The following is a 27,840-nucleotide window of genomic DNA, read 5'->3' as shown; positions in this document are numbered from 1 at the left end:
TTAGAATTTAAAAACGAATTTTTATAATTAAAATAAATAGAAAATATGATTTTTAAATAATTTATAAACAAGAAAGTTATTTTTACAAATTCTGGAAACTTCAGGGACCAAACTGCATCGTCCCCAAAAGTTCAGGTACTAAACTGTAATTTGACATGGGTTCGCCGAAAAACACCCTTGTCTCGCCGGTGAAGACGATCCAGGGATGCTCAGGCCACCACCACCTCCAGATCATATCTACACAACACCAGGAACAAAACCCTGCCATCAAAACACACAACCTATCCCCGAGTTGGCCGGAAATTGGCCGAGAAGTTCGCCGGTTTCCGGCGAACTCGACGTAACTTAAAAACACAACCCCTTCGATTCAGGGATCCTCTGTTAACGAGCTATACACCAATCGATTGCAAATTTCATAAGGAACACAACCCACTATATTTCAACACCTAATAACCCCTGGAACAAAAAGTCCTAAATTTCAATTAAGAACATTCATACGGGTTGTTGATCTTGCAGAGGTGGTTTCCACAGATTGTGCTGTCAAAGGAGGTTCCTAAATTTATTCCTCTCTGGGTCAAGATATTTAACATCCCCCTGCAATATTGGAGTGTTGCTGGTTTGAGTCGAATTGGCAGTGGTGTTGGTAATATCCTAATGGCGGACTCGTTGACGGAGCAGATGTGTAGGGAGGCTAGTGGTAGGTTGAGTTTTGCTAAGTTGCTAATTGAAGTGGATGCTCGGAAGCCGTTACTGGAGAAGCTTTATGTTCACATCCCGTTTGATGATGGTAGAGAGCCTATGGAAGTTATGTTGAGAGTGGAATATCCCTGGCGTCCTACCTGGTGTAGCAACTGTGTTAAGTTTGGACATTATGTGCACCAGTGCCCTGTTTTAGCAGCTGTGCGTGAACAAAATAAAGAAAAACTTAGGGAGAGGTCGAATGGAGGTAGCACAGGTATCGAGCAGGAGGATGGCTTTCGTGTTGTTCAGCGTCGTGGCAAGGAGAAAGTTCAGGAGGTTAGTGGGGTTGGGCAGTATGGTAAAAAGAAAGTACATCCAGTCAAGTCTTCTTTCCAGTATGTTAACAGAGGTGTGGTTATTAAAGATAATTTGGGTGTGCAGAAAGGAGTTTTGGTGAATCCAGGGGTAGTAAAAGTGGCTGGTGTTGGTGCGAAAACTGGGGAATCGAAGGTAATAAAAGAAAAAGGTTTGCCTCCTGTGATTATTCAAAATAGATTTGATGTGCTGAATGCGGAGGAATTTGGTATCTCGAAGAACCCGGAGAATAATGGGAGTGAGTTAGTGGGAGATTTAGTCGGGTTCTTCTCGGGGTGTCCATAAACTGATGGATGGGATGGATGTAGAAAAGCCTTTGGGAATGGGGGATTTGTTTGATGATAGAGTTAAGGAGTATGTTTTTAGTGGTAGTAATATCCCGGAGGCGGATAAATTAGTTTTGGAGCAGAATATCGAGGAGAAAGAGAAGCAGCAAATGAATAAGAGATTTAAGGAGGTTTCAGTGTGTGGTCTTAATAAGGCGAAGGATTATTTTTCTGATCCGGATGAATCGGACTTATTTATGATGCAGGGGATTGTCCAAGATCAGGAAAAGGAGAGTACATATGGGGTGTTTAGTGATAAGGATTCTCCAAAAATTTTGGAGTCCTGAGCTCTGGTGTTTTTGTGGTGTTGCTTGAGTTTTTCTTCCTTTTTTATGGATAAAATAGCTTTCTGGAATGTGAGAGGATTCAATAATCCTCTAAAACGTAAGGAGGTGGTTAATTTAATTATTGACAATCAGGTTGGTCTTTGTGCTTTAATTGAGACGCATGTGGCTAGAGGGCGTGTTAAAAATATTTTTGACAGGTTGTTCAGAAGTTGGGACTGGATTTCTAATTCAGCTTATTGTCGGAGAGGTTGTAAAATTGTGGTGGGTTGGAACCCGGCTTTGTTTGATGTGGTAGAGATTATTTCTACTGATCAAGTTATGCATTGCGTGGTTACTGACTTGGAGAGTAATTATACATTCCATTGCTCGATTGTCTATGCAGCTAATGAGCATGTTAATCGTCGAGAGGTTTGGCATTCTCTGCGTTCTTATAGTATGTTGACTACTACTTCTCCTTTGATTGTTATGGGGGATTTTAATGCTATTTTGAGTAGTTCAGAAATGCAGGGAGGGGTGGAGAGTCGCTCCCCGGCTATCCAAGAGTTTAGAGATTGTGTGAATTTTATTGAGGTTCAAGATATTGTCTATTCTGGTATTCACTTTACATGGGCAGGCTCTCCTCATGGAGTGGGTGTGGTTAAAAAGTTAGATAGAGTCATGGCTAACCTTAATTTCCTTAATAAATTTGTTGGTTCTTCTGTTAATTTTTTGCCCAGAGGTGTTAGTGATCATAGCCCGGCAATGGTTAATTTGATGCTTTGTAGAAAGAGGGGGAAGAGTTCTTTCAAATTTAATAACTTCCTGGCCTATCGAGAGAATTTCCTTGATCTCGTTTCAGGTGTTTGGAAGCAAAGAGTTGGTGGAGTGAAAATGTACCAGGTTACCCAGAAGTTACATAGTATGAAGCGAATTTTTAAAGCAGAATCTTGGAAGGGGGGTGATCTATCTACTAGAGGAGATGTACTTAAAGCAAAATTGGTTGATGTTAAGACTCAGTTGGATAGCTTTCCGCTTGATGAGGAGCTTCAGAAAAGAGAGCAATCTATTGCTAGGGAGTACATGACGTGCAAATTGGAAGAAGAAAGTCTTCTTAAGCAGAGAGCTAAAGTTCATTGGCTTAAGGTGGGAGACCAGAATTCAAAATTCTTTCACAAGAGTCTTCAGGCCAGGAGACATAAAAAACCATTCTTGAGATTTCTGATGAAGAGGGTAACATGTTGCAAGGAGAAGGTATGATTTCTCACTTTGTGGATTATTACAGGAACTTATTGGGGAAGAAGGATACGTGTGACAGGATTGTTGGGCTAGAGCCTTTTGCTAGTCGTCTGGATGAGGATGCGGCTGGTGATTTAATTAAAAAGGTGACTAGTGAGGAGATAAAATATGTTATTTTTCAGATGGGGGACGATAAAGCTTCGGGTCCATATGGTTATTCAGCTCTTTTTTTCAAGAAGGCTTGGGTGATCATTGGAGAGGATGTGTGTCAGGCTGTTAAAGAATTCTTTGTTTCTGGAAAGTTGCTCAAGGAGGTTAATGCTACCCTTATTGCTCTAATCCCTAAAATTGATCATCCCTCAGCGGTTGGTGATTTTCGTCATATTGCCTTGTGTAATGTGCTCTACAAGTGTATTACTAAAATTATTGCTAACATGATTAAGGGATGTCTTGATGGGTTAGTGGATGATACTCAGAATGCGTTTATTCCTGGGCGCCGTATTAGTGATAATATCTTGTTAACTCAGGAGCTGTTAAAAAATTATCATAGACAGGTTGGGGCTCTGAGATGTGCAGTGAAGGTGGATATTAAGAAGGCGTATGATAGTGTGTCGTGGGATTTTTTGATTGATGCTCTTCAGTTATTTGGTTTTCCTGACAGAATGATAGGGTGGATTCGAGAATGTATTGCTTCTCCTACTTACTCGGTTATCCTTAATGGTCAGATGCATGGTTTTTTAAAGGTCAGAAAGGTCTCCGTCAGGGAGATGCATTGTCTCCGTATCTTTTTACCTTGGTTATGCAGGTTCTCACGTTGATGATTAAGAGGAGAATTGAGGAGGAGGGTAATTTTACATATCATCCTAAGTGTGCTAAGTTAAATATAACTCATTTGTCCTTTGCTGATGATTTATTCCTCTTTTGTGCTGCTAATCCCCTCTCGGTCCAAATTTTGAAAGATTGTTTAGATGAGTTTGGTAGTTGCTCGGGTCTTTGGCCCAATAATGGTCAAAGTAATGTGTTTTTTGGTAATGTTCCTCGTTCGAATAGATCCTTGATTTAAAATATCTTGGAATTTAATGTGGGATCTTTTCCGGTTAAATACTTGGGTGTTCCCCTTGTTTTGACATCTCTTTGGGTGAATGATTGTAAACCTTTGGTGTAGAAAGTACGAGATAAGATTGAGTCCTGGGAGAATAACTGGTTAAATTATGCTGGAAGGGTGTAGCTAGCTTCTTCGGTCTTGCTTTCCATGCAAGTGTATTGGGGTTCTATATTCGTTTTACCAGTTACAGTTACTAAACAAGTGGAGAAGCTGATTAGGAGCTTCATTTGGGGAGGAATAGAAGGTTCCAAAGGAAAGGCTAAAGTTTCATGGAAGGATGTTTGTTGTCCAAAGCAGGAGGGTGGTTTGGGTTTAAGGTCGTTAAGATGCTGGAATAAAGCTCTTATGACTTATCATATATGGAACATAGTATCTGATTCTTGCTCGCTTTGGGTAAAATGGGTGCATGCTTATCGTATTAGGGGGCACAACTTTTGGGATATAAAGGCGGCTGAGGATGCTTCATGGAGCTGGAAAAATATTTTGAATTTACGTGAAGAGATTAGACCTTTTATTAGATCTCAGGTGGGTAATGGTCGGGATACAAACTTCTGGTTTGATACCTGGGCCCTTGATGTCCCCTTGTCAAGGTTTTGTTCTCACAGAGATATTAGAAATTTGGGCTTGAATAAGGAAAATAAGGTGGCTGATTTTTTTGTAATGGGTTTCTCGAGTGGCCAGAGGGATTAATCCTGAAGATTCCACGACTTCAGGGTATAAACATCCATAGTTCGAATAGGCCTGATCACATGCAATGGATTTCGAAAGTTGGTAAGGTAGAGGTTTTTTCTGTTTCGCAAGTCTGGGAGGATTTGCGTCCAAGTAGGGAGAGAGTGGAGTGGTGGCATTTAGTCTGGTTTTGCAAGAGTATTCTAAAACACTGCTTTCATTTGTGGTTGGCTATCCGTAACCGGTTGCTTACTCAAGTTTGTCTTCAGCCTTGGCAAATTCAACAGAGTACTGTGTGTAGCTTTTATGAAAGGATCATGGATTCAGTTGAGCATCTTTTTTTCGAGTGTGAATTCTGCCGAACGGTTTTGGTGGAGTTTCAAAAGCGAGGCTATTTATTGAATTATCAGGGTAATTGGGAGAGTTTCATCCAGTATGCCTCAGTCTATTGGAAAGGTAAGTCTCTAAGTGTTTTGATCAATAAGCTGATTCTAGCTGCTATGGTTTTTCACATATGGATGGAAAGGAACAGGAGGTTGTTTCAGAATAAAAGAAAACAGAGTAGCCAGATTATAGGTGATGTAGAAGATGATGTAAGGAAGAAAATTCAGGGTCTGAGAGTAGTAAATATTTTGAATGTGCGAATCGAGTTTCTGAAATGGGGTATTATTTTAGAGCAACCTTTGATCCAAAGTTGATAATGTTGAGTCATTTGTGTGGGTGCTGGTTAGTCTATTGTTTTTTTTGTTTGTTTTCTCGGGATGGAGTTGTGTTTGGTTTCTGTTAAGTGGGGTGAATATTGGTTCTTTTCGAAGTGTTTGTTTCGGGGATTTGGGGTGGTTATTTCGAGGACGGATTTTTTTAACTGAGGGGTTAAATTGGGTGGGAGTTTTCTTTGGATGCCTTGATGATGTTTGGTTTGTTGATAGGGGAGAGGAAGTTTGGGGATAGTATTATTTATTTTATTGGGGGGTGGCTGTAGAAAGGCTCTGTGATGTTAAGGAGTGGGAAGTTTTAAGTTCTTATCTTTTATTTGGAGAGTTTGATGGTTTCTTTTCCTTGGATTTCGTCTTGGCTGTTTCTGTCAAGGTTCAGTTGAGGTGGTGCATGGGTTTGGATTTGAAGAGGTTGAAGATTGAGTTCAAAGGTGTTTCGGTTTTGCGGAGTCTGATTCTTAGCTCAAGGGTGGTTCTGACTTGGTTATGTCGGTTGTATGATGTCAGTGCTATCGGGAGTTGGAGTCTATTTCTTGGATTATGTGTTGTGGACTGGTGTGTGGGTGTGGGTGTGGTGTGGTGTGCGTGTGTGAGTGTGTGTGTGGGGGTTTTGGGGGGGGGGTTTCCTTAAGGGGTAGGGTTGGTAGGTTGGGTTTCAGAAGTTGGTGGCGTATTCAGGTGGAGAAGAGGTGGGAGTTGGTTCTTATTCATGTGTTTCTGGTTTTTGGGTTTTTCAGGGGGGTGGTTTGTCGGGTTGGGTTGGGTTCTTGTTGGGGTGTGGCAGTGTGGAGTTCGAGGGGGTGTATGGAGCTGTTTGTGTTAGGGCAGTGCTGGGTTTTTTTCAGTTGGTTAGGTTGCTGGTGGGGTCTGTTCGGAGATCTGAAGTTGGTGCTGCTTTTTCCGTGCATGCGTTTTCTCAGGTGCGAGAGTTAAGTCTGGGAGCTTTGTTCGAGAATGGAAGCTGCATTTCTTTGGTTTTTCAAGTTCGAAAGGCGGATCCTGTATGCATGGAGCTTATCCTCCTGGAGTCAGATTGTGCTGGGGGAGGTTTTCGCTGCTGGCTTTTTCGAGATGCTGCTGTGTCGGGGTTTGGTAGAGACATTGGGCTGTGTACAGGGGATCATTTTTTGCCGGACTTGGATTTTGATAGCACTGCTGTGCTCTGTGCTGGGTTGCAGATTGTTCCCGGCGTCAAGGGGCAATTTTTGGTTTCTGGAAGTTATTGCTTCTGTGAGCATATTGTCTATTTTTTTCAGATTTGGATCACAGAGGTTAAACATATTCCAGAATTTCTGAATCTTTATTTGGATGGTGGCCTTGTTGTGTTGAAGTTGGCTCCCTGGAAGCTTGGTTGGCTGTTGTTTTGGGCTTGGAGGCTGTTTTGGTTGGTTTGGGCCCATTTGGTTTGGTTTTTAGCTTTGTTTAATTTCCCTTTATTGGGTTTAATAGATGGGCTTGGGTGCCTTTTTGTCTTGCCTATGTTATTTTTTGTGATTTGTTTTTTCGATCCTTTCTCTATTTCCTTTAGGAGATTTGTTCCTTAGGAATTTTGAATTGGATCTCCCTTGTAAATTCTTCTCTCTTTTAGTTTAATATACGAGGCTTGACCTCATTTACCCAAAAAAATTAACATTCATACGGGTTATAAACCCTAATTTTAAAATTCGAAGATTAAACTCAATTTTGAACATCTTATTGAACTTCAAATCAGTCATATGACATATGAAAATCATCAGGAAAACAAGATCTACAACATGCAATCATCAAATCATTCAAACAATCATCCGAACAAAAATTCATAATTTTAATCAAAATAATTCAAAAATAAATAAAATTACAGAAAATAAACCTTTGATTTTGCAGTGATATGAAGCACAGATTCTGATAGTATATTTCAAGAGCTTTGATTTGAGTACTCGAGCTTCACCAACGGATTCCGGTAACACCTTGAAATTGAGGTTTGATTCTCGGTAGGTTTTATGAATATATGAATTTTTTCTGTAAAATTATATAATTACTGTTTGTAAATGATTTTCGGTACAAAATAAAATATATTAAAGGCTATTTATAATTACGGAAAATTATTATCCCGTTGGATCATTCCGGATATAAAATAGTACGTTTATTTATAAAAACAGATCCAAATGGTACCGGTTTTCGGGATAATTATCCAAATCAGTACAATTTATACTGCGGTCTTGGTCTCAGCGCCTGGTTACACGTATTACGAGATGATTATTGTAATAGTTTAATAAAAAGATCATGTTTATCAAAAATACGAGTTTTATTGATTTACCGAAACAAATAATGTATCAAAAATATTGCGCTGGGACCCGCGCAAGACAAACCGTACGCCGGATCGAAAAAGTCGAAACATGGAAAATGCTCAAAATATTGTAATTAGGTTAGGAGGGAGTTCTCGGAAGAGTTTCGGGTTATAAAAACGTAAAAAGGGGTGACGTCGGTTGGTTCCCGATTGTATAAAATAGTTTATAAATACTCGGAAAACGAATTTATAAAATCCATATATTTCCTATAGAATCATAAATCAACATAAAAATAAATAGGAAGATATGACAATTATCTATATTTTATTTTGGACATATACAAATTAAAATACTCAATTGATATTATTTTTAAGCATCCAAATACATATACCACTTAACAATTAATTTACAGAATAAATACCGAACATGCATAATATTTATTTATTAGCAAAAATAATTAAACGATATATCCCAGATATTACAATAGGTGTGTTGTAATCTTATGTCTCTTCTAACTTTATTATATAAAAACTAATTTTTGATTTTAGAGTAAACTTGTAAAAAAATATTTACAAAACTCGTTCAATTCACGTAAGGTATAAAAATTAATAAAGTTTTCAATTTTAATTTAATATTACTTAAAAATATAATTACTTCAAATATTTATGAAATGACAAATTTGTAATGTGTTTTAGTTTATTTTAAATTTTAACTTATTATAACATTTTAATATACAAATTTGTAAAGTGTTTTAATTTTATTTTAGATTTTAACATATAACAACATTTTAATATCTTACCTTTAATTTCTTATTTTATAATTTTTTGGTTTGAATTTATCTTTGCTTTACGTAAATATTGGTTGTATTATTGAGTCGAAATGTTATTATATTTAAATTTTATCAATTGATAACTACGATTAAAATTATTATAATATCTTACATTATGAAAAAATAATTTTGAGTGAGTTGTGTGTAATTATAGGTGTGTTTGTTGTTATGTAAGCTTATGTCTCTTTTTCTAATTATAATATTAACTTAATCCGACCACCAAACTGTACCACGTCAACTCTTACTCCAATTGTATATAGGATATAATTATTCAAGATAAACACTAAGTCTCGTAGTAATCTTTAACTAAATTATTTTCACTAACTAAGCATAAACTTCAACTTCCTATTATATTCATGCCCCCTTAACACAATCGTGACCTCACGATTCCACAACAAAATTGTTAGGTAATGAATCACATACAGAGGGGGGTGAATTTGTTTTTCTGATTTTAGGCTTTTCTTTCTTCCAAGATCTTGAAATGTGTTTTTCTGATTTTAGGCTTTTTTTGAAAGTTAATGGTTGAACAAAATAAATTAATTCTTGTATAGAAAAGTGTTCATGCAGAATCTAAACTTGCAGAAAATAAAGAACACGGATCTTCAAAACTCACTTAATTTTATATTAAAAATTAAGACTGTTTTGCTACAAATTGTTAGGTATGAATACAACACAGAGGGGGGAGTGAATGTGTTTTGGCTTAAATGTTTACTTTTTGGTTTTGCTCTGAGTTTAGCAGTTGATTGTTTTTAATGATTTTGTGGAGTAGATGTTAAACATAAATAACAATGTAAATATGTAGAACAAAGATCTTCAAAACTCACTTAATTTTATATTAAAAATCAAGCAGTGTTTTGCTACAAAATCTCTAAGTTCTTATTTTAGAACTTAGCTTCTTTCTTGAGAGAGAATACTAAATTTTCTATCTTGGTTGTACTTAACTGACTAAGGACCAGTGTTAACTTTATAACTCAGTTAACTGCTGGTTTACACAAAGGATAATAAACATGCTATTAGCTTTACTAAACTGTCACTTGTCATTTCTATTTATAGAAAAGCAAATCTTCCATTTCTGGCTTAGCATATATTTAACATCCCGTGATTACTTTAATCTCCTCTGTCAGTTAATCTTTGTCATTGATCTTGCACATCTCTCAAGCTGTTTTTTGTAGACTTGTCAATCCAGCCGTGTGAATTGTTTGTTGATTTGCAACCTTGGATATTGAACTGTTCTGTAATTCTGTACTTAGAGAAATTTCTTCACTTCGAGATCTCCAATTAAGCAGTAGAGAACTCGACATCTCGATAAGCATGTTGGCTTGTCGATATCTCTGAAACTTCATTGTTGACTTGACTTATCGACAACTCTTAGTTCTCTAGTGAATTTTGGTTTATTGATAACTCAGAGTTCTCTAATGGACTTTGGCTTATCGATAACTCGGAGTTCTCTAATGAATGTATACTTGTCGATATCTCTGAGTTCTCGAATGGGTATCTGACTTGTCGATATCTCCAATAGCATTTTCTGAGTTCTCGATAGATAATTCCTGAGTTCTCGTTAGGTCTTTCTGAGTTCTCGAATGACTTCTCTATAACACTAATTCCGTGACTTGTAGAGATCTTGACTTAGAATGTTTTTCACCAAAAAGATTTATTCAACTCCAAGCTTCTTCATAATTCTTCTGAGGCATGACCTTCTTGATCTTCTTCCAGATAGAATTCTTAGGTTTGATACTGTTTAGAGAAAAATGCTTCAGTCTGTTCCATTTACATTTTACAGACATTAAGTGTTACAAGTATGAATTACAGATTAAGGTTACAATACAACTAAACTTAGGGTTGTCAGTATGACTTAGTCTTGTTATGATACAGGCATGTCTTGCACAACAATCTCCCCCAATTTGTGAGAAGATTGCTTGTCACAAATTCATGCATGTTAACAAGACTAACCCCAAGTTAAAGAATGAAAATAAAATGATACAAAAGCTGATACAACACTTGTACAATGAATATTTGACAGTTTACAATAATTAAATAAAGACTGAGCTGTCTGATTATTTCTCAATTATGTTCTTAATTTGCACAAGTATTTCCAATTCTTCTAGGATGGGGGTGTCAGTTAGAGCCTCTATTAGCTTCAGCAAATCTGGCTTAGGATAACTAGCTAACATCCCTATCCTGTATCTTGACAAAGAGCGAGCTTTTATATTCAGAAATCTTCCATCCTTTGATATTCTGCTCTTGCCTGCTGTCTTCAACTCTTCTAATCTTCTGATATACTCATCAATGTCATGCTCATACTTTCTCCTCCTTTCAGCTAACAACTTTTTATGCTTATCTCTCATCTCCTCTCTGTTAACCATAAACACTGCCAATACTGTTCTCCATGCCTTAGTGGCTGAATCTTTACCATTCATCAAGCTTATCACCCTTTTCAGTTCAAAAATTGAGAGAGAATCCTTTAGTCCATCTCCAAGCTTTTCAAAGGACCCATCACTGTAGTAGATTCTGACTTCTCTAATGTTAACAACCCAAATTCTGACAATTCTTTCAGCTAGCTGTTGGAAGTAGTCTTCATCTGAATCAACAACATTTAGAGGTTTGAAATCATCTTGATTATATCTGTTCCAGATGGCCTTTTCACCAAATCCATGATCATTGGGAGATTCAGCTATCAATTGTTCTCTTCTTTGTCTTCTTAATCTCCTTTTGACCTTGGCTTCTTTTGGACCTATTCCAACTGTTTTGAAGTGTGTTTTAAGGGGTGGTTGAAATAAAGGTAAGGTTTTTAGTCTTTTCAGAGAAGTATGGATGTGAGTGATTTGATTTTTGAGAAGAGAGTTTGCACTGAGCTTGTAGAAGTATTTGGGTTTAGAGATTTGAGGTTGAGCAGTTTCTGTTAAGATTGATATTTGATTGTGAAGTTTTAGCAGTTGGTATTTGGATATTTAGGGTTTTGAGAGATTGTGAGGTATCATTCTTTTGTCTTTGCCTCCTTCCATCCCTTCTTTGAGTCTCAGATCCACTTTTTTATTCTCCTTCTCTTTCTCACTATCACTTTTTCCACCAATTGCCTTACTAGATTGACTTGAGTTTGAGCCAGAAGGATTTTGACCATCTTTCTCCTGCTCATCATCACCCAAGTCATCTGTGTTGATTTTAGTTTTAGGCAAATTGGCTTCAGAGTTATCAATGTACCTCGTCAGAATCTTGATCATAGCTTCATCTTCACTAGTCTTCAATTTCTTACTTTTCAGCCCTGTCTCAAGCACTATTATCAGTCTTCTGTTGGCCATGACACAGTTTTTAGGTACTAGGAAATGTTTCAGTTGCTTGGTTGTAGAGCAGATATAGTGCATCCCTTTGCTTAGATGTAGGTAGGCTTCTGGGAATGCAGCTTCTTGAGCCTTCTTCAACTCTGCTAGTAGCATTTTCTCTTCATTGTTGATCATTCTGACCTTGTTAATTAAAATGTCTATCTCAGATGCTCTTCTAGAAACTAGATAATTGAAGTTGACTTGCATACATCTATCTACACCAGAGTCATTAAGATTGATCACTATTTTTTTCTCCAAAAACTGGTCCTTGACTGAGATCTGCAGCACCCTGATATAATTGATAGTCTTTTCCAAGGTCTTTCTGTAAGTGAAGAAGTTGTTGTTGGGAGAGTTCCTTAGTCCAGTGAGCAAATTGTCAAACTCTTGTGTCATTCCTGGACCTTGAGTAGCCATAAGGAGCCTCTCTTGTTCTAGACCTTATTATTGACTTTTGAGTGTTGATTGGGCTAACCTTGCATCTATCTCCCCCTTAGTCTTGGTGACATGCATGAGTAGGGGAGTAGGAATCTCAGGTCTTACAGCTTCAGGTAATGCTGGCAGTGGTATGTTGAGTTTTTCCATAATGGCTCCCAAAGCAATTGTATTCTACATTCGTAAATGCTTATGGGACTCCACTAGGGCCTGAATATCATGATGTTGACTCTCAACCAATGTATATTGAGCTCTGACTTGTGAAGATAAAATCTGAGTTGGAATGTTGAAGTTAGGAAATTTGATCTTGAAGTTCTTGTATCTGAGGAGTAGAGGTTTTGGCTGAGAAGGACCCAAAGTGTTCATCAACAGCTTTTCTGACACCCTTCATGAGAAGAAATGAAGGCTCATACCTAGAATATGAATTTGATCTAGCTTGACCCTGGTATCATTTGAATTTGTGATATGAGCTTGAACTTGATCAAACAGGGCCTTGAAAGAGCTCCTCATTTTTGACACTTCCTTCTCTATGGAGGCCAGATCCATCCTTGACATTTGCTCAGTGAAAGACTGGAATTGATTTTTGATGTCCTTTTGAGAAGGCACAATGTCATCCATCTTTTTCTTGATCAACCTCCTGACTTTATCTTCATGTCCAGTCAATTTTACTTCAAGGGCCTTTCCAAAGAGATGGAAAGCCTTGAGTTGAGCTTTATGCACATCCATAATGGCATCATAGACTTCAGGAGGAGTAAGAGTTTTAGCATTACTACCCAAGATGGTTATGTATTCTCTCCTGAATCTAGCCAAAACTTCATCCATTTCTGCCACATGATCACCAGATAACCAGGCATCTACATTTCCATCCTCTTCAGCCTCATCTACTATCTTCTCCTTCTGTTGTTCAACCTCTTCATTGAAGCATAACAGTATAGCTTGATAGTCCTGGTTCCCCATGTCTGAAGTGAGCAATTGCTGAGAAAGATTGGCCAAACCTGATATTTGATCTACCAACATGTTATCAACTGTAGAAGGCTGAACTTCCATATCTTATAGCCACTGAGCCATGACATGTGGTTGGTTGGACTGAGATGTGGAAAATTGTTGAGAAATGTCCAGATTACCACATGTGACTGAGGTCACAGTTTGACTCACAGACAAGTCTGTGGTTTTGACAGTTTGTTGTTCATCACATGTAGTAGGAACCTCCATTGGAATTGAAGAGGATTTGACTGGGTTACTGTCATGTACACCAGCCTCAAACCTTTGTGCACCTTGCAGAGCACTGTCACATAAATGTGATGAACTTGCCTCTCCTATAACAGGGTCATTGGCAATTGTACTCCTAGCTTTAACTATGAAGGCAATTTCAGCTAGGGTTTTAAGGGGAGTTATTCCTTCTAGAGGAACCTCTAATTGAATTGGAGAGGATTTAGAAAGCTCTCCCTCAAGAGTACTACCCTCAAACCTATTCATCTGTGAAGATGATTGTGCACATGAAGGTGCAAGAGTGACCATGGTGTCTTCAGTAAAAACTGATGAAACCCCCATGTTTGTGATGGTGTCATCAAGGTCTACCCCAGCTAGTAGCCTCTTACCATCTAGATGTTGGTTCTGGGTGGTGAGCACAGTTTCATGAACCATGTCACTTGAATGTTGGTGCACTTGAGAATCAGATTCAAGTGCTCTATATGATGAAGAAATTTGGGAGATTAGTGAAGTTTGCTCAGTTATGAGTGTTGGCATCTCCCCCTGAATGGATGAGGGAGCTTCAAGTGATGTGCCCTCACTGTGTGTGTCATCCTTATTTCTTCTACCATACACTCTAGGTGCAGGTTGTGCTGACTCAGTACAAGATGCATTGGGTTGAATGCTCTTTTCAATAGATACACCCTGTTGAGAGGATGCATCTAGTAACTGTTTACTCCCCATTTGTTCAACTGTGCCCTTTTGGGAGGACACATAGTTGTTTAGAGTGGTCAACTTTGGTAACTTACTCTTCTTTGGTTTCTTGACCAAGGGTGACTCTGGTTCAGTTTGAAGTGTTTCACTCTCATTTACAACAACAAGGGTTGGTTCCTTTCTCTTCTTTTTACTCACTTCAGTCTTTTGAGAGACTAAAGTGGTTGGTTTGCTAACATCTAGTAGTGTAAAAGAAAGGGCTGCAGCCTTGGAAGGTCCTTGTTGGTGTGCCTGTGTTTGTGCTTCCACAGGCTCAGGAACCATAGCTGAACTAGCAAATTTAGGAGCCCTCATGTCTGGCATAGGGTAAGGATAAGTCATGAATCTCTCCAACATAAATGGAGTGATTCTGAGACTTACACTTACCTTATTCTTTGAAGTAAGTGAGCCAAATATGATTTTGGACACTTGCTTGCAATTGCCAATTCTACTACTATCAATACCAGCTAACAAATGTATGTCATTGACTTTATGAGCTAAAGTAGACATAATAAACCTTGGCAAAAAGATTTCTTTACCTCTATTCTTCAAAGGCATAGTAAGCCTAGTAGCCAGCTCCTCCAGAATTAGACCTCCAACATTCAGATGCCTGTTGTGAGCTATTGAGAAAACCAGCTTCTGCACCACACTTGAGATGTTGTCAAAGCCAGTTTTTCTGCAAGTGAAATCCCTCACTATAGAATCAAACACAAAGGACCATTCCTTCCTAAGGTTTGTTCTGTTCAGGCTTGCCATGTTGATTGCGCCACTGTAGTTGATGAAGTCCATGAATTCACTCATCTCATCTGCAGTTGGCATTTCTCCATAATTCTCAGTTGGCAATCCCAGGGTTGTATTCACATCAGCAGCTGAAAACTCAATTTCCTGGCCTCCAATTGTGCATGTGACCACCATAGAAGTGACATTCTCTAGAAAAACTGTCCTAGTTATAGCTGATGTCCAAAATTCATGAAGAACGTCCAAATACAGCACAGGACTTGCAGTTAAAGCACCTGCAATGTAGGATTCAGAAAGAAACTTCACAAACCCCTTGAAACTATCAGGGGCTTGGTTAACATCAAGAAAAGCAATAAAGTTAGTTCCCTTCTCTGGAATGATAGCTCTAACAATGTTTTGTGCCATTGTAGTGTTTAGAAGTAGTGGGTAAGAAAAAGTTTTGAGAAAGGAGCAAAAACGAGAGAGAAATCGCCTTTTGTCTGATAGCTAGGTGTAATATCCAATATATTTTCAAATATTATTGTTATTATTCGGAATTGTTTATGCGATTTTATGTGAACTTTGGTGAATTATCTGAAAAGTAGAATTGATATTTGAATGTTTATATGTGACATTATTTGAATATTTGAATTTTTATATGTCCAGAATAAAATATAGATAATTGTGGTATTTTTCTGGTAATTTTTGGAGTGTTATATGATTTTATAATGATTTATGAATTATTAATTATTTTCAGAATAATTATAAAAATTTTTATAAAGCCGGGAATCTTCCAACTTCAACCGTTTTGCGTTTTTACAACCCGAAACTCTTCCGAAAACTCCTTCCTAACCTAATCTGGTAATTTCGGACATTTTCCGTGTTTTGACTTTTTTGATCCGGATTACGGTTTGACCCGTGCGCGGCCCGGCACAATATTTTCGATACGATAGTTATTTCGGTAATCAATAAAACCCGTAATCTCGAAAGACGAGATATTTTTACGTTATATTCGTATATGGTGTTTTATAAAAAGCCCGGTTTTGATCATTATCCAATTCTGGTATTGAATTGTATCGTTTTTACAGTTACTTAGCGGCTAAGCAACTAATTTAACGATCCAAAACGATCCAGAACGATCCAATATTCCATAAATATAAATAGCCTATTTCTTATTTCGTTTATTTGGTTTATTCATTTGCAACCAGTTAAAATACCGTAAAAACAGAGAAAAACCCGAGAAACCGATACGTTCCCGAGAATCAAACACACGAACGAAGGCGTTATCGAACTCCGATTCGGGCGTGCAGCATACCAAAACGAAGCTCTCGAAATCTTCTTTCTGAATCAATCATCAGTTTCTGCCCAGAAATCACAGTAATTTTCTTATTTAATTATTTATATTCGAATTATTTGATAATTAAATTATGAAAATTTGTTCTTGATGTTGTTGATGTGATTTGATGCTTCTATGTTGTAGAGTATGTTTTTCTGGTCGATTTGGTATATTATACTTCAAAAATAGGGTTCGGTATCATATAGAAATTGAGGTTTAATTTTCTGAAAATTCTTTAAATATGTGTTCTTGGTGTTCTTGAAAAGTTCTGAGAATCAAACCCAAATTTGAGGGTGATGCAGACTTCAGAATTTGAAGTATGAGTAACCAAAATGTTCAAATTTTCATGTTCTTTCTGTTTATGCCCTCAAATCATTCAAACGACTAGTGATGTGAAAATTCGTAATTTAGGGTTAATATTCGAATTTTGGGGGTTTATGATTTAGTGGTTTTTGATTGTTTGTGATGATACGGATAGATTGTAGATGTTCAGGGGTTTGATTTGAGATACAAATCATCGATTTTGACATATGATTGAACGAAATCGGGCTTGGCCGGAAAAGCTCGGGTTATCACCGGCTTTAATGGCTATTTCGGCCGGACTTTGTGTTCTGGTAGTCGGCGGAGGGATTGGTTGCCAGGTTCGTGTTGCTGCAGTGGTTATCTATGTGATTGGATTAAGAATGAACTTAAAACCTGTTGTTTTGGCTGTCAAAATGGGCTCGCCGGAGTTGTCAACCGGCCGCCGGATTTTGGGTTCCGGCCGGCGGTTCTTGGCAACCCGGTTTGACCCGGTTTCAACCCGCTTGGGTTATTTCCCGACCCGCTTTTGATCTGAATTTCCCCAAACTTTATTGTTATCAACTGTTTTTGATTTTCCTTTTTAAATAATTCAAAAATCCTATTTTTAATTTCTGAAAATTCATTTTATTTAATTTGAAAATCATTATTTTTATTCTGAAAAATTATTTTAATTCAAAAATAAATCCTAATTATTTAATTAATTAATTTTAGTTGTTAATTAATTATTTAATTAGTCAATTAATTTAAAATATTAATTGATTAATTAATTTAATTAGTTATTAATTAATTTTAATTGATTATTTAATTAGATTTAATTATTTATTTTTGATTTAAAAATTTCGAAGAATAGTCTCGAACTTTAAAATATTATTTTAAATTATTTTCCCGGCTCGATAATTTTTATAAAATTATTTTCGAGTATTCGAGCCCTATTATTTAATTATTAAATGATTTGGAGACCCGTTTTATTCCGAAAAATGTTCAAAAATTCATAATAAATCAACCGTTTGTCCGTTTAATACGAAACGAACGCGTACAGACTCAGAAAAATATTGCGTTTTCAATAAAAATACTTTTGAGACCTAATTTCTTTTATATTGCAATGTCATTTAATTTGTATATCAGTTTGAGTCAGTGTTTGATCGATAAATGCTAATATTGACCTGATTTTCATTCTGAACGCACTGAGGCGTGTCTTGTAATGATCTGACGTATGTGTTACATGAGATATATGATTACGTGTTATACAAATGCTATGATTATGTGTTACATGATATATATGTTATTTGTTTACAGTTTAAAATGCCATGCTTAGTTATAAACGATCGGGTAGATGTCAAGACGTATAGTTACGTCGATTGAGTTTAGTTCTGTCAATTAAGATAGTCCTTTTTGTTTATAGAATCAAGTAACAAGGAGTGCAGTCAAGTATTAGACGGAGATAGTAGCCATCAGTTAGAAGCAGAGTTAAAGTAAGAGGTTATTGAGCATACCAGGCAAGTACCCTAACTTCACTTATTGTTCAAGTGACGTTTATTTCGAATCATATTATGCAAGTACCTATATCTTTATTCATCATTCAATTGATATTGACTCTGAATTTTATTCTTCCAATTTCCATACTATTCTAAATTCAGGATAGTTAAATGTTTTATATTTCGCTATAAATTACTCTATACAGTAGAACATTGAATTGGGATTAGCGAATAACTAATTGTTCTAGTTATTTCGCCATCGATTGTTGAGATAACTCTGGACCATGAGAAATGGGGAGTTATAGGGTTAAGGATGTCCTTTGATTCGGCTCCTTTGATCAAAATGTTTTATGGATTGGATGAATGCGTAAGTGACTGGGACGGACGGTCCAGCGGAGGGCTATTTCTATGTGTTGTATGAAATATTATGACACCATTTTTGCCACAGGCAGGTATATTGCCTTTTTAATTGAGTACTCGTATTTTGGGGACATGTTTCTATGAATCATGACCTTGTGCTATCACACGGGCTGATCAGCATGTGATAGTACGTCCGTCGGAGTTAGATTCCAATCTAAAAATTATCGTTTATTGTTGATAGCTTGTGAAGCTTTATTATTGATCAAATATTACTGCTTTTATCCTTTTGTCCAGTTATTATCAGAATATGGTTTATCATTTCAAGTACATTTTATATTGCTTGCTGAGCATTTCTTTCGCTCATACTTGTTTATCAATCTAATCTTTCAGCTAAGCCAGAGCAGGCTTGAGATCCAGGTTTGGTCAGAAGTCGAGTGCTTGTAATTAGTGGTGTGTATTCCAGGTAGACTGTTTTGGGACGCTTGGATAGTCTAGAGGTTTGTAATAAAATTTGAATAATCTGTAAAACCAATTAGACTTATGGTTTGTAATAACACTTGATTTGTAGTAGTGCCTGTTCCATACTATAACCTGTGATCGATCCAGTGCAGGTAAAGGGGTCGTATTTATTATATTATTCCGCTGTGATTATTTTATTTTGGTTTATTGGCGAGTGACCCCCAAACCTAGACCCCGGGTTTGGAGGGCGTCACACTAGGTCACTTGAGATCTCGAGAAGGTGTAAGTACAGTGTGTGTATCGAGAAGACTGGGTATTTATAGAAAAAGTAAAATACTTATCGAGAAGTCAAATAAAAATTTGATATTAAACTTATCAAGAAGTAATTTTGAATATGAAAAAGGTACATTCGAGAAGTCAAGTGACTTATCGAGAACTCTGATAAATGCCCAATTTGTCCAAAAAGGACTAAAATAATTCTAATTTATTTGAATTGAATCAAATTGAAATTAGAATAAATTTTCCAAAAGTATTTGTCTAAAATAATTCATTGAATTAAATTATTTTAGTTCTGAGTTATTGATAAGTCTCAAAATATCCTTGTCGAGAACTCTATGAATTAACACTATTAGAGAACTCTACATGGGCTTATTGATAAGTCATAATAGAGCTTATCGAGAAGTCATTCGAGAAGTTTGTAAATAGACTTATCGAGGACTCACTCGAGAACTCCAAAATGATTTGTCGATAAATCATTTTGACTTATCGAGAACTCAGTTCTCTATACTTTTGAGTACTGCTATTCTGCCTTGTGTTAATTTTACACATTAAAGATGTAAATTAACAACTAAGCAGTTTACTTAGAATTTGAAATATTCTAAGTTAATTTTTGAGTTTTTAAAGAAAAATAAATATACAGAGATTCTGAAATATTTATAATTCATATTTCAGTTAATTTCCAATTAAATCAAACTAGGTTGATTTATTAGAAATTAATCTGCTGCAAAACATTAGATGAGTTCTTGCCTTAGGATGAAGAATTGAGCATTCTAATTTCACTCACAAGTCTAGTAAAGGTTGCTTCATCCAAAGGTTTAGTAAAAATGTCAGCTAATTGTTTCTCTGTTGGAACAAAAATGAGATCAATGGTACCATTTGCAGCATATTCCCTGATGAAATTGTACCTAACATCAATGTGCTTTGTTCTAGAATGATTAACTGGATTAGCTACTATATATATGGCACTAGTATTGTCACATATAATAGGAATTTTGTGTAACACTAGACCATAGTCCATTAGCTGATTTCTAATCCAAAGCACCTGAGCACAACAACTTCCAGCAGCTATATATTCAGCCTCAGTTGTGGAAGTTGACACAGATTGTTGTTTCTTACTATACCAGGACACAAGTCTTTGACCAAGAAATTGACAGCTTCCACTAGTACTTTTCCTATCAATCCTGCATCCAGCAAAATCTGCATCTGTGTATCCAACAACTTCAAAACCAGTTCCCTTAGGATACCATAATCCCAAGTCTGGAGTTCCCTTTAAGTATCTGAAAATCCTTTTGACAGCCATCAAATGTGATTCCTTAGGATTGGCTTGAAATCTGGCACATAGACAAGTAGCAAACATGATGTCTGGTCTACTAGCAGTCAAATACAGTAATGATCCAATCATCCCTCTATAGCTTGAAATATCCACACTCTTGCCTTTCTTGTCTTCATCCAACTTGGTTGCAGTAGACATTGGTGTAGATGCTGGTGAGCTATCCACCATACCAAATTTCTTCAATAAGTCATTCACATATTTGGTTTGGCTGATGAAAATACCATCACTTCTTTGACTAACTTGAAGGCCAAGGAAGTAACTCAATTCTCCCATCATGCTCATTTCATACTCACTCTGCATTAGCCTAGAGAATCTTTGACAAAGCTTTTTCATTAGTAGATCCAAAATGATATCATCCACACAGATTTGAACTAGGATCGTATCTTCACCATGCTTCTTGTAGAAGAGAGTCTTATCAATGGTACCTCTGGTAAAACCATGTTTGAGTAGAAATTCTGACAGTGTGTCATACCAGGCTCTAGGTGCCTGTTTCAGTCCATATAGAGCCTTGAGTAATTTGTAAACAAAGTTAGGGAATTCTGGATCTTCATAGCCAGGTGGCTGTTGCACATAAACTTCTTCTTCTAGTTCACCATTAAGAAAAGCACTCATGACATCCATTTGATACACCTTAAAATTTGAGTGTGCAGCAAATGCCATAAAAATTCTTATTGCTTCTAGTCTTGCAACAGGAGCAAAAGTCTCATCATAGTCAATTCCTTCTTCTTGTGAGTAGCCTTTAGCAACCAGCCTTGCTTTGTTTCTAGTAACAATTCCATTTTCATCCATTTTGTTCCTGTACACACACTTAGTTCCAATTATACTTCTGTCCTTTGGTGCAGGGACTAATTTCCAAACTTTGTTTCTCTCAAACTGATCCAGCTCCTCCTGCATGGCACATATCCAGTTAGGATCCAATAGGGCTTCTTCAGTTTTCTTGGGCTCTACTTGAGATAGAAAACATGCATGTAGGCATTCATTAGCAGTTGCACTTCTAGTTCTCACACCAGCTGAGGGATCACCAATAATAGCTTCTACTGTATGACTCCTATCCCACTTTCTGGTGTGTGTCTGTTGACTAGTGCCTTCATCATTTTCTTCAGTATTACCATGACTGTTATTTCCATTCTCTCCTTCTCCCCCTGAGTTTGTGCCATCAAATTCAGGTGTCTGAAGAGAGCTTTCATTTCCATGATTTTGTTTAGAGGTTTCTTTATTTGTCACTTGTTGTGTCACAACTTCATCTTCCTCATCAGAATCACTATCAATGGTTAGATTTTCAAATGCAAGTGCTTCAGCATCATTTACATCAAGGCATTTTAAACCTGGACACTTGTCATCATCAAAAGTCACATCTGTGCTTTCCATAATTTTCTTTTGATCAATCACATAAACTTTGTAGGTTGTTCTTTCCAATGAATATCCCTGAAAATTGCTTCAAAAGCTTTAGAGTCAAATTTTCCCACATATTCAGAGTTGTCTTTTAGAATATAACACTTGCTTCCAAACACATGTAGATGTTTCACTGTAGGCTTTCAGTTAGACATGATTGAGTAAGGTGATTTGCCATGAGCTTTGTTGATGAGATATCTGTTTTGAGTGTAGCATGCAGTATTAACAGCCTCTTCCCAAAAATTAGTTGGCAACTGAGCATCTTGTAGCAAAGTTCTAGCAGCTTCAATTAATGTTCTATTTTTCCTCTCAACTACTCCATCTTGTTGAGGTGTTCTAGCAGCTGAAAATTCTTGAACAATGCCTTTGCTTTTGCAGAATTCACTTAATGTTGAGTTTCTGAATTTTGTTCCATTATCACTCCTCAATCTTTTCACACTAACTTTTCCTTCAGCTTGCTTCTCAATTTTCTTGATATGCTCAATTATAATGTTTGGAGTTTCATCTTTAGAGTACATGAACTCAACCCAAGTGTATCTTGAAAAATCATCAACCATGACAAGGGCATATTTGTTCCTTGAAATGGACAAGACATTTACTGGCCCAAACAAGTCCATGTGAATAAGTTGCATAGGTGCACTTATAGAATTCACATATTTTGACTTGTGACTTGTTCTTTTCATTTTTCCTTTCTGACAAGCTTCACAAACTTCCAGTTGAGCAAATTCCAGATTGGGCATATCTCTCACAAGCTCCTTCTTGACTTGGGTGTTGATTGCTTTGAAATTCAAGTGAGATAGCTTTTTATGCCACAGTTTGCTTTGCTCTTCTGATGCCTTGGTGTAAAAACAACACACTCCTTCCTTATTTGTTGAGTCTAAGTCTGCAACAAACAAGCTTCCCTTTTTTACTCCTTTAAGAGCAATTTCACTAGTCTTTTTGCTAATAAAGGCACAATCTTCTTTGTTGAAACAACTTGAAAACCTATGTCTGCAAATTGACTAATACTTAGAAGATTTACTTCTAATCCAGCAACTAGTGCTACATCTTCAATGACAACATTTCCAGTAACAATCTTGCCATATCCCATTGTGAATCCTTTGTTGTTGTCTCCAAAGGTCACCAAAGGGCCAGCCATCTCCTCAAATTGTGATAGCAGGGCCTTATCACCTGTCATATGCCTGGAACATCCACTATCAATGTTCCATATGACCTTCTTTCCTTTGCCCTGCACACAATGAGGATTAATTATTTTTAGCTACCCAAGCCGTGTTGGGCACTTTCTTCTTGTTAACTGATTTTGCAGAAGTAGAATGAGAATTTTGAGATAAAATGGAATTCATAGACTGTTGAGCATTTTCCCTTTCAGATACAGAACCAATTTTTTATTCTATGAGATCAATTCTCAATTTATGGCAACTCTTCATCACTTTCATGTTGCAGGGAATGCAGTCAAACTTGTCACAGAATGAATAAGGATCATTAGCCTTGGCTTCTTTGTACTTGCAGACTCCTTCAGGTGGATTGCTAACAGTCTTTTTACAAAGATGAGTTAGGTGATTCATTGATCCACAATTCTCACACCTCTTTCTAGGAGCATCTGCAACATAAGGAAAATTATTGCTTTTATTTATCCCAATCTTTCCATTTCAATTCTTCTTTTTCTTTTTGACCTGTTCAGCTTTAATCTCCTTCACAGGCTCCTTAGTTTCTTGATTGGCTTTTGGTGTTTCAACAGAGATGGAAGACTGAGTTGTCTCATCATTTTCCTTTTCCTTGTCCTCATCAGCTATCTCCTGTTTGATGATCAACTCTTCTTCACTGAAGCTCACTTCACATGCCTTGAACAAAGGTGATTCAACTTTCTTCAAAATAATTGGAACATCTTCAGCTTCAGTTGATTTTACTTTGTTACTGACAGACTTCTTATTATTGTTTAAACCCTCATAGTCAAGACCAATGGCAATGTTTGCACAAGGCTTGTTCTTTTCATGATATTGGCCAATCAACTCAGAAGCATTTTTGAAGGATTTCAGCTTCACTTCATTCTTCTCTAGCCTTTCTCTCAACACTGCTTCAATTTCACTTGCACACTTTAATTTATTCTTTAAGTATGCAATTTCTTGTTTAGCAGCATCAAGCTCAACCAACAACAATTCAACCTCTTGTTTTTCACTCTCAAGTTTTTCATTGATCTTCTTCATTCTGCTAACTTCCTCATTTGCAGCAACCATGCTTGTATGAATGTGGAACATTTCTGTGCTCATCTTTTCAACAGTTTCCTTATATTGACTCACATTTAAATCAATTGTGGTAAGAGTTAGTACCTGTGATTTAGATGATGAAGAATCTCCTTGCTCCAAGGCCATGAATGCATAGTTTCGAACTTCTTCATCTTCATCATTATCTGAATCATCCCAGCTATTTCCCTCAGCAATATAAGCTTTCCCTTGTTGCTTCTTTAGAAGAGCATCATACTTTGCTTCCAATTCAAGATAGGCTTTATCTTTCTTTGCCTTCTTGGGTTTCCTACATTCTGTAGCAAAATGGCCCAACTCATCACAGTTAAAGCACCTTATTTTTTATCTATCAACATATCCAGTTTTGTAGCCAGTTTTACTATCAGGAGTGTACTTCCCTTTTCCTTTCCAGCTGCTGTCTTTGTTGAAGGACTGTCCTTTGCTCTTGGAAAATCTTGGTTTCTTTACTCTAATATTAGAGAATTTTCTAGCCAAGTAAGCCATTGATTTGTCTAGCTCATCAATCTCATCAAGAGTGTAGAACTCATCTTCTTTATCCAATTCCAGTATGACTTGCTATTCAGTGTCATTGACTCTTTTTTCACTTGTAGGAATTGCTGGAGTTGGGGGTCTTTGCTCATCATTAGAAGTCTGGCCATCATTCACAATCAGTGCACTTGAGCCACCCATTACATATCCTTGACCAGCCCTTAATGACTTCTTTAGAATCATTTCAAGTTCATAAGTTTTCAGAACCCCATAGAGCACTTCCACTGTGATCCTACTCAGATCCCTTCCTTCTCTAATTACAGAGATTTTCTGTTCCAAGTGATCAGGGAGAGAAAGCAAGAACTTCAAATTCACTTCTTCAACATCATAAAATTTATCATGAAGCTGCAAGTCATTTATCAGCTTATTCAACCTTTCAAACACATCAGTAATACCCTCCTTTGGTTTAGCCATAAAACCCTCATACTGAGAAATTAATATCCTTCTTTGATTTGACCTAACCTCCTTAGTTCCTTCACAAAGTATTTCAATCTTTTCCCAGATCTGTTTAGCAGTGTCACAGTTGACAATGTTATTATACATTACATTCAAGTGACTCAATTAGTACCAGTTGCAAAGCACTGTCTAGGGAAACTTTCTCTATTTCAGGTTCAGTATACTCAGAAGGATCCTTGGGAGCATAATGAGCTGGAATAACCATATCTCCATCTGTGGTTTCCTCAACTCTAACTACAGGAGTGAAGGGCCCATTCTTGAGGATACCAAAGTAAAGATGATTGGCCATTCTTATAAACAACAACATTTTCTTTTTCCATAAAGTGTAATTGGCCTTATCAAAGGGAGGAATCTTCATACTACTGATTTTCTGTGTATTCATTTTTCCAAGATCTAATCTGTTTACTTTCAGATTTGGCTCTGATACCACTTGTTAGGTATGAATACAACACAGAGGGGGTGGGTGAATGTGTTTTGGCTTAAATGTTTACTTTTTGGTTTTGCTCTGAGTTTAGCAGTTGATTGTTATCAATGATTTTGTGGAGTAGATGTTAAACATAAATAACAATGTAAATATGTGGAACAAAGATCTTCAAAACTCACTTAATTTTATATTAAAAATCAAGCAGTGTTTTGCTACAAAATCTCTAAGTTCTTGTTTTAGAACTTAGCTTCTTTCTTGAGAGAGAATACTAAATTTTCTCTCTTGGTTGTACTTAACTGACTAAGGACCAGTGTTAACTTTATAACTCAGTTAACTGCTGGTTTACACGAAGGATAATAAACATGCTATTAGCTTTACTAAACTGTCACTTGTCATTTCTATTTATAGAAAAGCAAATCTTCCATTTCTGGCTTAGCATATCTTTAGCATCCCGTGATTACTTTAATCTCCTCTGTCAGTTAATCTTTGTCATTGATCTTGCACATCTCTCAAGCTGCTTTTTGTAGACTTGTCAATCCAGCTGTGTGAATTGTTTGTTGATTTGCAACCTTGGATATTGAACTGTTCTGCAATTATGTACTTAGAGAAATTTCTTCACTTCGAGATCTCCAATTAAGTAGTAGAGAACTCGACATCTCGATAGGCATGTTGGCTTGTCAATATCTCTGAAACTTTATTGTTGACTTGACTTATCGACAACTCTGAGTTCTCTAGTGAATTTTGGTTTATCGATAACTCAGAGTTCTCTAATGGACTTTGGCTTATCGATAACTCAGAGTTCTCTAATGAATGTATACTTGTCGATATCTCTGAGTTCTCGAATGGGTATCTGACTTGTCGATATCTCCAATAGCATTTCCTGAGTTCTCGATAGACAATTCCTGAGTTCTCGATAGGTCTTTCTGAGTTCTCGAATGACTTCTCTATAACACTAATTATGTGACTTGTAGAGATCTTGACTTAGAATGTTTTTCACCAAACAGATTTATTCAACTCCAAGCTTCTTCATAATTCTTCTGAGGCATGACCTTCTTGATCTTCTTCCAGATAGAATTCTTAGGCTTGACACTGTTTAGAGAAAAATGCTCCAGTCTGCTCCATTTATATTTTACAGACATTAAGTGTTACAAGTATGAATTACAAATTAAGGTTACAATACAACTAAACTTAGGGTTGTCAGTATGACTTAGTCTTGTTATGATACAGGCATGTCTTGCACAACACAAATTTTTTAAGCTCTTTGATGTTAAAGAGCTCAGCTTCTTCTTGAGAGTGATACAAGAGATTTGATCTAAATTGTTGCTTCTAACTAAAGGATCCGTGTTAACTTTATAATTCAGTTAACTGCTGGTTTACACATTGGATAATAAACATGCTCTTACCTTTTCTAAACTGTCACTTGTCATTTCTATTTATAGAAAAACAAATCTTCCATTTCCGGCTTAGCATATCTTTAGCATCTCGTGTTCACTTTAATCTTCCTCTATCAGTTAATCTTTGCCATTGATCTTGCACACTCTTCAAGCTGCTTTTTGTAGACTTATCAATCTAGCTATTTAGATTGTTTGTTGATTGTTTATCTTGGATATTGAAGTGATCTGCAATTCTGTACTTTGAGATTGTACCTCGAGATCTCCAGTTTAAATTAATAGAACACTTGACATCTCGATAAGTACATAGGCTTATCGAGATCTCTAGCACTCCAGATTGAGTTTGGCTTGTAGAGGTCTTGAGCTTGTCGAAATCTCTAGTTTTCACATCTTCACTTTGTCTTATCGATAACTCAGAGTTCTCTACTGAATGTAGACTTGTCGATAACTCTAAGTTCTATAGTGAAGGAATGACTTGTCGATATCTCCAACCTTCAGTTCTTCAATTTTGCTTGTCGATATCTTTCTGAGTTCTCTAGTAACTTTCCTGACTTCTCCACTCTGAATTCATTCATTTCTTCTATCCCTGTGGATATTGCTCATCCGTCGAGTAGTAATTGTATCCCGACAGATATGCCTAACAACAGTCATCCGTCGACTAGCCAAACTACTATTCCGATGGATGTTCCTCATCCGTTGGTACTCTCTGTAACTTGAATGACTTCTCGATAAGCCATTCTGGAGTTCTCGAATGACTTCATCATAACATTAAATATATGACTTGTAGAGATCTTGACTTAGAGTATTCTTATCCAAACAGGTTTATTCAACTCCGAGCTTCTTTAAAATTCTTTTGAGGCATGATCTTCTTGATCTTCTTCCAGATAGAATCCTTAGGCTTGATACTATTTTAGTAAAAAGACTTCAGTCTACTCCTTTGCATTTTAACAGACTTTAAGTGTTACA

At 36.7% G+C, this 27,840-nt stretch overlaps 1 protein-coding gene across 1 annotated transcript; it reads left to right on the top strand.

The window, feature by feature from the left end:
- The first annotated feature begins 1,345 nt into the window (after positions 1-1,345).
- Positions 1,346-2,905, top strand: LOC141712003 (uncharacterized). Its single transcript, XM_074514760.1, has 2 exons — positions 1,346-1,616; positions 1,728-2,905. Exons 1-2 carry the CDS (start codon positions 1,346-1,348, stop codon positions 2,903-2,905), a joined length of 1,449 nt encoding a protein of 482 aa, XP_074370861.1.
- Positions 2,906-27,840: the final 24,935 nt, after the last annotated feature.

The sequence above is a fragment of the Apium graveolens genome, chromosome 1 (assembly GCF_009905375.1).
Source record: "Apium graveolens cultivar Ventura chromosome 1, ASM990537v1, whole genome shotgun sequence".
Classification (NCBI taxonomy): Eukaryota; Viridiplantae; Streptophyta; class Magnoliopsida; order Apiales; family Apiaceae; genus Apium; species Apium graveolens.
The sequence above is the reverse complement of the archived record's forward strand: the minus strand, read 5'-3'. Positions and strand labels throughout refer to the sequence as shown.